Source organism: Dromaius novaehollandiae, chromosome W, assembly GCF_036370855.1.
Source record: "Dromaius novaehollandiae isolate bDroNov1 chromosome W, bDroNov1.hap1, whole genome shotgun sequence".
Classification (NCBI taxonomy): Eukaryota; Metazoa; Chordata; class Aves; order Casuariiformes; family Dromaiidae; genus Dromaius; species Dromaius novaehollandiae.
The window spans coordinates 36344178-36356279 of NC_088130.1; the positions used below are offsets into that span (position 1 = coordinate 36344178).

Sequence of the window (12102 nt, forward strand, 5' to 3'; positions counted from 1 at the left end):
CCCGGAGCAGGCCTGGGGGGGCGGCGGGGGGGCGGGCCGGGCAGTGTGCAGCTCGGGGGGGCCTGGGCGCGGGTCGCTCGCCGGAGCGCAGCGGCGGCACCAGCCGCGTCGCTGCCCGGGCCGCGCAGCGGGCGCCGCCGTGGCCTTTTTCCTCGCCTTTCCCCCCCCCAGCCCCTTTTTCCTCCCCCTCGAAGTGCTGCCCGAGCGCTTAGCGAGCCCCCGGCGGGGCAGGCGCAGCAGTCCGCGGGCGCGGGCAGCGGCGCGGGGGCGCGGGGGCGGCGCGGCCGCGGAGCGCGGCGGCGGGCTGGCCGCGATAACAAGGCAGGAGAGATTTAACTGGAGTTGGTTTTAAAACAGTATATTGTAGGTAAGAACAAGTCAGCAGAAACTTACGCGGGGGACCTGGCCCCTCTCCACATTCACATTTTTAGCATATAGTGTTTGGTGACAAGATCATACAATATTTTTAGCCACTGTATGGATGCCCGAGAGCTTGGAGCGTGGCAAAGGAGAACATCCACGAACACAACAGAGACTGGATATTTAACACTTCAGAACACAATACCGTCTTATAAGCAAAGTTTAATAAGGGATTGAAACACTTCGTTCTAGGCACATACATGAAAATAAGTGCATCTCGTACACCTCCTCTACACCTGCAAGTTTCTTGGCAATAGGTGGATTATTATTATTCATAAATATGAAAATTAATTGAAAAATACGTTTCTGACCTACGAAAAAGTTTATCTGTTTTCATCAGTGGGATAACACTGTAATGAATATATTTACATCTCATTGGAAGAAACCGAGAGCTTTTTTTCTTTTTTTTTTCTATTTTCCTTTTTCCCCTCCTTCCCACCCCCCGCTTTTTTCTACCGCTAGTCCAGCTGGGTCCCCAGTCACCCGCCCCACCGACAGGCAACGCCGAGGAGCTGCCCGAGCACATCCCGGGGCTGGGCGCCTCGGTGCCCCCCCGGCAGCGCCGGGAGCCCGGGACCCCTCCGCCGGGGGTGGGGGGGGTGGGGGGGCGGCCGCTGCCAGCAACAAAGCTGTCGCCTATGTAGCGTCCGTGTGAGCCGGGCGGGGAGGTGCTGATCTCCGTCCTTGTGTGCCCAGGTTTGAAGCCGCCACCCCCCCACTACAGCACCTATGAATACAGGCCGCGTCTCCCCACCGAAATGGCCTCTCCCCCCACAGAGGATCTGCTCGCGATGTTGATTATCCAGCTATAAGAGCCTACTGTATAGAGCTGCTCTCGCCTCGGATCTGCTGCGCCTAGAATATTAAAAACCCCAAGCGGGTTGGATTGAAGGATCTTGTTAATGCAAAAAAAAAAAAAAAAAAATCTGGAGAGTATGGAGGACAGCAAATTAAAAGAAAAACATTGCCAATGACTCCACAAATTGAAAAGCCTGCCTCATCCGGGTTTGTTTGGAGGGCGCAGGAGGTGTCTGCGTGTGGGGGGGGAATGTTATTTTTAAAGATCCAGCTTTATTAATACGTTAAGAAAGAGCTCCCTTGGTAGTATGTGTTCTTACAGCTCCGTCTCAGATCCTATAAAACATTAATGCACTGAAAGCTGTTACAGAGATCTGCACCACCAGCTAGAAGCATTGTGAAGCCTTTACCTTCAAAGGAGCTCCATTACAGAAACGATTTTTAATTTTCTTTACCAAAAAAAAAAAAAAAAAAACAAGGAAAAAAACCAAACCCCAACGATACAGGGCTTTTGGCACACATCTCCGGTTCCTGCTGTAGGTACAGTGCTTCACATGGGGTGTGCGCACACGCAGTCACTGTCCGTGTGGTGTGCACGGCCGCAGTGCGCACCCACACGCGCAGCCCAGCGCGCACGGACCGCGCTCGCTCCCCCGCGACGAGCAACCCCCCGGGCAGGTTTCGGTGTTACCGGGCTGGGAACACTGCTCGCACGCAGCGGTGGCCGGAGCGAGGGACAAGGGCGGTCTGTCAGCCCACAGCCCACGCAACACACAGGCACACGGCTCAGAGCACCCGCTCCCGGTCCTCGACTCCCTGGGGAAAGAAACCGCCCCCCCGACCACCAAGCCCGTAGCAAGCGAGCAACCGGAGCCGTGACCGCCGCACGCCGTGCCCTGGGCACCTCCGCACGGCCAGGGCAGCGCACAGCGACTGCAGTCCGTGCCATGAACGCTACAGGGAAACAGCCGGGTGTGAACTCAGCAGAAACTCCGGCTGACGGGAAAAGGTGGCTCCAAACGTGCAGGCCAGGGCGACACGCACGTAAACCGTGGCGAAACGTCTACAGCACAGCCCAGGCGGGGTGAGTTCACCTACGGCACTGCGCTGCCTCTGTCTCCAGTCGTCTCTTCCTAGGCCTCGACAACTCAGCCCTGAACTCCCACAGTCAAGTCAGTTTTGGAACATCACGTGGTTTATACAACTTTGTTTCCCCTAACAAGCATTTTTAAGTTCTCCCTTCCAACGCCAGTATCGTAGTTAAAGATCGAGGGAGTACATTTTTGGGTTTTTTTTTCGGTGAACTGTTGGCATGTTTCAAGCAACAAGACTCATGGGTTGTGGGGTGATAAGTTGATTTTTTTTGCTAAATTCTTTTATTTTTGTTTAAATTCTCACTTCAATTTTAATTCTTGAAGAACAGCTTCGACAACATATATCGCACTCATTATAAGAAGCAAAGGGTTATATCAAAAATTATTAGTATAGAATCACAGAAAACCTGGTTTGGAACCAGAAAAAAATACAAAACAGATATAGATACATAGACACAGGACAATTTTTTATAATTATTTGGAAAATGTTATTTTCCCCTAATTCTTGTTTCTTTTTTTCCTTTATGCGCATACGATGTTTTAAGTTTTACAAAAAATGAAAATAAAGACTAATATCTTACAAAATGAGTAACAATGTTCGTGGTAAGTGTTTGCGTGTGGGGTTTCTTGTTTGTTTGTTTGTTCTGCTTTCTACACAAGGTTCAGTTCGGCTCCAGCGCTTTTGTTTGTCTGATTGTTTCTGTACAGAATATATCCACATCAGTCCTCAATAAATCCTGGAAGATCCATTATTCTCCTTCTGGTTTTATTAAAATCCCCTCGGTCCTCTTTTTTTTTTTTTTTTTTTTTTTGCTTTTTGTCTTTTTTTTTGTTGTTGTTGTTCCTCCTCTCCAAAAACCTCCACAGACACCAGGTCCTTTCTCTGCCTCCCAAACACGGCCACGCGCGTGATCCCCCTCGGGGATCGGGTCTTTGGTGGCCCGCCCGCGTCCCGGGCCCCCCCTGCACCCCAACTGCCCCTCGGTGCGTGCGCTCCCGCCTGTGCCGCTCCGCAGTGTCCGTACCGGGGGTGCGGGCCGGGCTCTAGGAACACTGGATGGACATGTAAGGCCAGTTGAAGCTGCTCCCAGACAGTAACATGTCTCGGATGAGGGTTTCAATGGGGGTTTTACCTACCAAGCGGACGAAGAAGAGCTGCTCGATGACGGAGGAGGAGACGGTGCGCAGCGAGGGCAGCCGCAGCAGCAGCTTGCCGAAGCGGCTGGGCTGGTTGGGGTACTGGCTCCGCACGTACTCCTCCAGGGCGCACTGCGACTTCTCCTGCAGGCTCTCGATGTGCGCCGCGTCCGACAGGCCGCAGGCGTCTGCGCGGGCCACGCACACGCGGCAGCGCGGCGGCAAGGCAGGGCAGGGCAGGGCGCGGCGCGGCGGCGGGGAGGCAAGGGGCAAGCGGTTAGTGCGGCGCCCCGCCGCGCCCGCGCCCGCGCCCGCGCCCGCGCCCGTGCCCGCGGGGGATGCGCGCCCGCGGGGGATGCGCGCCCGCGCGCCCGCGCCGCCCCGGGCCGCCCCGCGCCCCCGCCGCCGCCGCCGCCCGCCGGCGGGCGCGGGAAGCAACCACAAGAAAAAGGCCGGGGGCGGGGAGGGGTCAAGCAATGAGGGAGGCAAGGTGCGCGCACGCGGCGAGCGTGGTGGCATGGCTGCAGAGGCCCGCGCCGCGCAGCGCCCGCGGCCCCCCGCCGAGCCCCCGCGGAGGCGGGTGCGCCCGTCCCCGCCTGGGGCCGCGGCCGCGCACCGCTCCCAGCCCCGCAGGCCGCGGAGCAGCCCGGCGCAGCGCGCCCGCATCGCCGGCCGCGCCAGGCAGCTGCAGCTCCCCGACACAAAGCTGCGAGCGGCGGCCGCGGGGGAGCGCGGCCTCGGCGCGGCCAGAGGCGCAGCCCGCGCGTACCGGCGCGTTTCCCCTGCGGAGCTGCGGCTACGGCCCGCGCACCTTGCGGAACGGCACCAGCTAGGCAAAGGCACACCGACCTGAGAGCAGAGCCTGGAGCCCTGCAAACCTCTACGTTTACATATTTGCACGCCTGTGCGTGTATGTGTGCAGAGGCATATACACACATATACAGAGAGAGATGCTTCTGCATGTCTATACGCACACCCCCCCCTATCTCTGCGTGGGCATAACCCCAAACAGAGGATAATTGTGCAGCGGCTGCTCAGCAAGAGACTCACGCAGCAAAGGAACCCACAGCCACAGAAACGTGGCGGGTTTGCCTCCATAGTTCACCTATCCACATTGTTTCGCGGATTAATAATAAATATTTAAAAAAGCATAAGGATCACAGGGAGGCAGTCAGCCGGCAGTGCGGTTTAATATAGATCAAAGCCAGACTTTGCTAATATATAGATCTGTATATGAATTAATGCATGTTAATGGCCCCAAAAGGACATTACAAAATTGTGAATGTAGAATTACGACCCTGGAAAGACACAACAAATTATTCAAAGCAAAAATCTGTAGCATCTGCATTTTTGAAGTTTATGTCTTTCTATATCAAGAACCGGCTTTACAAAGATTTCTGAACACCTTCATCTACAATACTATGGCCTCGAGCAAAAATACAAATAAAACAAGCCATAATTCAAGAACTTCTGAAGAAAGGAACCTTTGACCTGAGCTGTGGACTTGGCATCCCTCAGATATACAATTTTCTGAGCCAGGCTGTTCTGCTAATCCATACTGTACCTTTAACGCAACGATATTTTGCAACATCTAAAGCACCAGGTTGCAACATATATATGTATCAAAAGCACAGGCCTGCTCTTGTTTCCAACATATACCAGAACCACAGGCCTGTTCATATGTTGATTGCCACAAATCACACTCCATATTTACATATATCTTGCTATTTTACATGCATTATCTGCCCATTATGCATTAGGATCCTATTCAACTTCCAAACAATGCAATATGAAAGGGTTTTACTGACACCCTAGCAGGGCTTTTTTTTCTTTATGCCCCATATGCCATACCCTTAAGGTTAGTAAAATATTTATCAGATGTTTACGATAGGTGCACCTATACTGCAGGTCACTGGACAGTGTAGATGAGTGAGTTACTTGCTAGGAAGGTGACAGCAAGGGAGAGAAAAATGCGTCTTGGGTTTTGTGTTACATTTCCAAACGCTTAGGATTTTCTCACGCCGATAATATCTATTGAGCTTTAATTATTTTAAATGGTCTGGCATATGCGTTTATTTGGATTTTTTTCGCATCCTTAAAGCTGGTGTGGGGGGTGGTGGTAGCTTAATTCTCCATTTAAAACGGGATTAAAAATAATAATTAAAGGATGCAAAGCTCAAGTAGATTATTCATTCCAGAGAGGTGGGATCCATGGAAGTGATCCATGGAAAAAATAATGCAATACGTGTTTACCAAAGGTGAATTATTACCCCATCTAAGAAAGCGGGGCAATGTGAAAATTCTGTGCGCCTCACTTTTTTATGTGGCAGTGTGTCAATAAGGGAAAGCTCTATATTTCTTCCTGCAGTCTATGGAAAAGAAATTATGTAAATAAATAACCATTACTGTTCAGCACACTCCAGCCTTCCCCTTTGTAGTAGTGGGAATGTATTTCATGTTACGCGTTCAGAAGAGTTTAGTGTTCAGAAAATATAGGTGTAATCAGCTGGCATCTAACTAGAAATCAAAGTTCTTATTGCGCTGCAAATAGATTTATTGGATTTATGTTATCTAGCCTGGTCCTTTCCTGGAAACATTTATTTATTACAAGAAAGAGGTAAGTGTATGAACTAATAACGTTAAAAAAAAAGAGAGAAGAAGAAGAAGCAAGAAAGCAGCAGGTTTTGGGTCATGACCCAGTCTTTGGATGGCTTCCAGAATTTTCCGGATTAAATATACTATCCGGAGCCCAAATGTAAAAACCACAACAGGAGAAACCCATGCCAGCTTTAAATACTTAGTCCTCAGCGAAGGACTTAGGACAATATGCCTAAAAATGTCTTTTCCATCAGTCAAAGTTTGTTTAAAAGTTGGATGACTTTGAGAAAGGCTTCCCATGAATTCCCCTCTGGCTAAGCAATCAAAACAAGTTTAGTCAGAAGTGGAAATGTGTGGATGGGGGTAAGGGGAAGGGGGAGATTACTCCTGACAGCTGTATTTCCATTTTCTGAGATGCCCCACGCGATCCTGCTCCAAAATAATATTATTGTTCCCTTTCCCAGCTCCATCCAGGCTCTGCGCGGTTGTGGGACGCGGCTTCTCCCCTACTAAACATTTAATTATTACGTTTGCTTTTAATACATGGAAATGAAATGCTTTTCTAAAGCCACTAGCTACATTTCTGGCCGAGGTCGATCGTGTGAGGGAGGTAAAAGAAGAAGAAAAGAAGAGAAAGTGTGTGTGTGGGGGGGGAATCCCCCCAAAGTGTCCTCATCTGGGGCAACCGCCTTCCTGGGACCTTTTGCGGAGAGAAGCGCTCAGACCCAGTCCAGCCTCTCGCTATTTAGGCATAATCTCCTGAAGCTGGGTCTGAAAACAGGAGGGTTCTCCCAGATTGGCCCTATTTATTGATGAACATCCTGAAATGAATGGGAATGGAAAGTATGCAAGGCTGCAGGCAGGCTCTGGAGTTAAATCAGCCTGATAAATGCTGCCAGGTCTCTTTGTCACTTTTGAAAAACATGTTTCCATCAAGAAGACTTATTAAGACAAAATGCATTAAAATGTCGAGCTGGCTATTCAGTAAATCTTCCATTTGTTTTAAGATCTGCACTTTATCCTCTGCAAAGAAATATTCCCTCCAACACTAAGACTGCATTTGCACTGGAAGTAAAAGGGGGCAGTCACAGTACATGTCTTCGACCACCCTGCATACAAATTAGATACTCCTGTCTAAATAAATTATCTGATGTTCAAATCGATATTAATACTACATTTGCTACATTACAATATTGTGCAAATTTAAGAGTCATTTTAATACAATGTAAATACTATTTTTCATGCATGAAAGGCAACAAATATTGATGGATTATAAACTGCTTACTGTTAAACAAGGCCTTTGAACGATTTGCCATCTTTGTTCAGGAATGCTTTTAATTTTGCCTCGGCCTAGTTTTAAGTCAGATTTATTGGAACTATTTATTTATTAGCAGCTCGGAAGGTCAGTTTAATAACAAAAAAGAGAAGGAACCGAAACACGACAGAGAAAGGGGAGGAAAGAGAAAAAAAGAAAAACAAACCAGCCCCAAAAGTGGCAATTAGCCCCATCGCGGCGATAATTAGAATAATAATTAAAAAGTGACATTGCGAGGCTTCTTATCTCGCCTTGTTTCTATTTCCTACGTTTCCTCCATATCATTCGTCTTTGATGTTTATAAATTTCTCTCGCGCAGGTTATAATAATAAAAGATGCATTATATTCTTATAGGCTACAACCAGAGCACTTCAAAGGCGATGTTAATGCACTTTCCTGCTAGTTAATTTGAACCATCTATCATAAGAAAAATTGTTAACATGCATGCACGCATGTTTCCACCGCCTCCACTTAATTTGCTGTTTTTTTAGGCAATCTGTTAAAATTCCAATATTTGTGCGGTTTCGCGCGGCGGAAAGATTTATCTCCGGGCTGGGACGGGCCCCCTCCGACTTCCTGCTCCTGTTACGTTGTTGGGTATTTTCCCGAGCTCGAGCGCGTTTCCGAGGAGCCCCCGGCGCCCGGCGCCCGCGCCCCCATCGCCCCCCGCTCGGGGCGCCCAGGGGGCCGCGGCGTTTCGGAGCCGCGTGCGCGGTGCCCCCTCTCCGCGGCCGAGCCGAGCCGAGCCGAGCCGAGCCGCCGGCTCCCCCCCGCGCCCGCGCCCGCGCCCGCGCCCGCGCCCGCCGCGGGAGCCCCCGGCCCTGCGCGCCGCCGGGCCGGGCCGAGCCGGGCCGAGCCGAGCCGAGCCGGGCCGAGCCGAGCCGGGCCGAGCCGAGCCGAGCCGAGCCGAGCCGGGCCGAGCCGGGCCGAGCCGGGCCGGGCCGGGCCGGGGGCGCCGCCCGCCGCCCGCGCTCACCTGAGGTGAAGAGCACGATGGCCTTGAGGCAGCTGTACTCGGCCGAGTCGACGTGCAGCGCCTTGAGCTTCTCCACCTGCTCCTGGAAGATGCGGATGTGGTCCATGAAGGCCACCACGCGGTCGGCGGACATGGGCGAGGCGTGGAGGCCGGCGGCGGCCAGCAGCGGGGCCACGTGCAGCGGCATGGAGCACTGCGCGGCGTTGAGCACGAAGAGCTCGCTCCAGGTGAGCCGCAGCAGGGCCACCTGGTCGGTGATCTGCAGGTCGGGGAAGAAGGGGATGTTGCGGGCCCACTCGACGGCGCTGAAGAGCAGGCGGGCGGCCAGCTCGCAGATGTTCTCGATGCCCATGATGTTGTTGGGCTGCATGCACTGGCTGCCGTAGCGGGAGGTGGGGTAGGGCTCGGCGCGCAGCAGCAGCGAGATGTATCCCGAGAGATAGCAGTGCCCGTTGAGGGGGTCCCCGTTGGTCAGCGCGTACTGGCCCGGGTTCGGCTGGGTGGGCGGCATCCTTCCTCGCTGAACCGCTGACGGAAAGAAGGAGAGAAGCAGAGGAAATGTGCATCCGGGAGGCCGGCAGGCATCGCCCGGCCGCGCCGCCAGCCCGCCGCGCCGCGCAGCGCCGCGGCCCCCCGCGCCCGCCGGCCGCGGCCGCGGAGCCGGCGCCGACCCGCACCGCCCCGGCGCGGGCAGCCCCAGGCAGCGGCAGCCAAGCGCCCCCCGCCCCCCGCCCCGGGCAGGCTTAGCAAAATAAACACAGATTAAAAAGCGGAGGGGAACGGGGCGGGGGGGGGGGGAATAAAGGAAAAAAAGCCAAGGCAAACAAGACAAATCCGCCCCCGGCCCCCTCCCCGCCCGCAACAAAAGGCAACCCCGCACGTAAAAATAAAATCAAAGAAATCCTCCGGGTGGTAGGAAAGTGGGGTTAAAAATCACAGCCAGCTGTTATAAACATAGCCAAGCTCTGTTGTGCATCCCAGCCGACTGCCCTGGTAGCACTGAGATTTACAAGTCAACTGCTGAGATGCTTTTTTTTTTCCTTTTTAAATCATAAAAATAAATGCGGCCACATCCTTCAAAAATATCACATCGTTACCCTTAAAACTGGAACAGGTCACAGCCCCCCAGCTCCCCACCGCTAACTTTATTACACAGAGCAAGCTTTCCGTACAGGACCCCCCTCCCCCTCCCGGCAAAGTTCTCCCTGCTAAAAGGAAGAGAAAGATTAAATATTATCAAGGGAAGGGGGAAAATAAAACAAAAAGCTCCGAACTTACAATAGCCAAACATTCGTGGAAAAAAAAAGGGACGGTGTAATTAATATCTTTGGTGCGCTGTCGCCACTGCAAAAGCCTGCAGTCAGCGTTGCACAGTGAATGCACAAGCTTGCAACTGCAAAAACACTGGATTCATTAACCATCTCCACACAGAGCGTAAGCATGCCTCGAGTCCCGAAAGCTGACCAAAGTTTTTTTTAGCGTGTGTGTGTGTGTGTGTGTGTGTGTGTGTGTGTGTGTGTGTGAGTGAGTGTGTGTTTCACTTCATCAGTGCCAGCGTTTTAAACCGCATGCCTTGTAAACAAAGGTAACTTAAGGAGAAGATACGGCTGCTCAGGCTTATTTCTATGCACACATGCACACGCACACACATGCACACGCATGCACACGCACCCGCACACGGATAATTCATCTTTGCAGCATGCCACATTTTCCCAACTTTCCCTTTTCTTCCAGGTCAGCAGAGCACGGACGTTGCCCCCCGAGCCCTCCGCGTCTGCCGGGCCGGACCTTGCTCCGCCTGCCCTCCAGCCCACCTCTCCCTCTCCGATCTGCTTTTAAACTTGGCAGTTATTTTTCAATTAGCTGCAAGCACAATCCTAAGTTTGTTTTTTTTCCCAGACGCCTACCAACAGCCCCTGGAGCTACCAATGAAGTCGTCATATTTGCGAGCTCTTTCAGATCTGGAGCAGCTCCATCCCTTTTCTTGTGGCATATAAAATATAATTTTAAAACCAATTAAGGCAGTAGTAATCCCCACTCCGCAAAACTGACTGTTTCGCTGATGTGACTCTAAGACATCTTTAACGATAGTCACCGGATAAACTTTAACTGTAAACCGAGAAATATATTTCGAGGAGAAAAGAGGGCAGGAAATCTTCCTACGCGAAAATGAGCCTTAATGCAAGGAAAACCACAGCAACTCTCGTAAAGGAGAAGAAAAAGAAATAAATAACGGAGCACTTGGAAATGGTGAGGAGCCCACTGCCAGATGCGGACTATGAATTCTGCTAAAATGAGAAGGATCGGTAAATAGGTTATAAATCGCAATTTGTATGCAGGCTTTAAGGAGAGGGTGGAGTTTGATGAAGAAATAAAATGAGCAGCGTGCTGAAAAAATGACAGAAGTACAGAAACCCGGTTCAGTCACAAACTTTCCTTTGAACGCGTGGAGTGAAAACAAGGCCACATCTCGCACAGAAGCACACGCCGGGGCACGGGAGGCACGGGGAAGCGCAGGGACAGCAGCACATTTCCCCCTCTCTCTTTTTCCCCCCTTTTCTTTCCTACTTACACGTCTTTCATCTTTCTTTCAGGAAAGATGAGGCCGGGAATGGATCTACCGAGAAGCGTTGCGGGTTTTAAAAGAAATGATGGGGCGGGAGGGGGGGAAGGAAGCTGAATGGAGGCACATCTCGTACAGAGGGATGCATCTCCCCCCACCTCCCCCCCAGTCTCATGCCAACAATAGACAAAACCACATCCACACGCACACAGAGGCGCGCACACACACACACACACACGCGGAGATAGCGGCTAAATGATAAATATTTACCGAGCGATCATAATAATAAATTCTCGGCACAATGAGCAGGGAAGGGACGAGTGTGGCGGTGCTGGGGAAGGGGGTGGGGAGGAGCAGGAGGAGGGCAGGAGGCACAAACCAAAAAGCAAAAGAAAACACCACCAACCACCATCAACAATAACAACAAAACCTGGTGCAAAGCTGCCAGATGGAGTGCAGACACAGGGAGAGATTGACATGTGCATGTAAATATAGCGAGACCTAGATCGCCACGGAGAGCTGTAAATATATATATATATGTGTGTGTGTGTGTGTGTGTGTGTGTGTGTGTGTGTATATGCGCGTGTGTGTACGCATGTACACACACACTCTCTCACACACTCGCACACACGTATATGGAGGCACAGGAGAGCGATAGCGTAGTAGGGAAGAAATATTCACCTTCCCGCCTCATGCCCACTTTGAGGCACTTCTTGAGGCGGCAGTACTGGCACTGGTTGCGGTGGTGCTGGTCGATGGGACAGTTCCTGTTGGCACGGCATGTGTACGTTAAGTTCCTGCGGACGCTCCTCTTGAAGAAACTTTTGCAGCCCTCGCAGGTGAACTGGCCGTAGTGCTTGCCGCTGGACTTGTCCCCGCACACCACGCACTCGATGTGCTGCTGGCTCTGGCCCGAGCCCTGCTGCCCCGGGCCCTTGTCGCCGGCCGCGCCCGGCGTGGAGGGCGGCCCCGGCTGGCTGGGGGTCTGCGGCGTGTGCGGCGCCGCCGAGCCGCCCTGCTGCTGCGGCGGCTGCTCCCGGGCCGGCTGCGCGGCGGCGTTGGGGCCGCTCGGGGTGCCGCCGGCCACGTCGTCCTGCGGATCGCGCCAGCTGCTAACTACCATTGCCATATCTCGGGCCCGCGGAAGTGCCGGGGAGCGGCGCGTCTCGCTGCGGGCCGCCGCGCGCAGGGGCGGGGGGCG

At 52.6% G+C, this 12102-nt stretch overlaps 1 protein-coding gene across 2 annotated transcripts; it reads right to left on the bottom strand.

Annotated features, from left to right (window-relative positions):
* Positions 1-564: 564 nt before the first annotated feature.
* LOC135324126 (nuclear receptor subfamily 2 group F member 1-A) lies at positions 565-12102 on the bottom strand. Of its 2 annotated transcripts, XM_064499670.1 has the most exons (4): positions 11583-12102; positions 8339-8866; positions 3450-3637; positions 565-3365 (listed from the first exon to the last, which is right to left on the bottom strand). In XM_064499670.1, the coding sequence occupies exons 1-4, from the start codon at positions 12028-12030 to the stop codon at positions 3357-3359; spliced, it is 1173 nt and encodes a 390-aa protein (XP_064355740.1). In that variant the 5' UTR covers positions 12031-12102; the 3' UTR covers positions 565-3356. The 2 variants fall into 2 exon arrangements, with proteins under 2 accessions (XP_064355740.1, XP_064355739.1); XM_064499669.1 differs by having other exon boundaries at positions 565-3637; positions 11583-12101.

Excerpts from the sequence above, each read along its gene's own strand:
- LOC135324126 (XM_064499669.1), bottom strand. The coding sequence starts at position 12,030 with ATGGCAATGGTAGTTAGCAGCTGGCGCGATCCGCAGGACGACGTGGCC. Across the intron at positions 8,867-11,582 it reads AGTGGGCATGAGGCGGGAAG|CGGTTCAGCGAGGAAGGATG; the intron begins GTGAATATTTCT and ends TCTTTCCGTCAG. Across the intron at positions 3,638-8,338 it reads CATCGTGCTCTTCACCTCAG|ACGCCTGCGGCCTGTCGGAC; the intron begins GTGAGCGCGGGC and ends TGGCCCGCGCAG.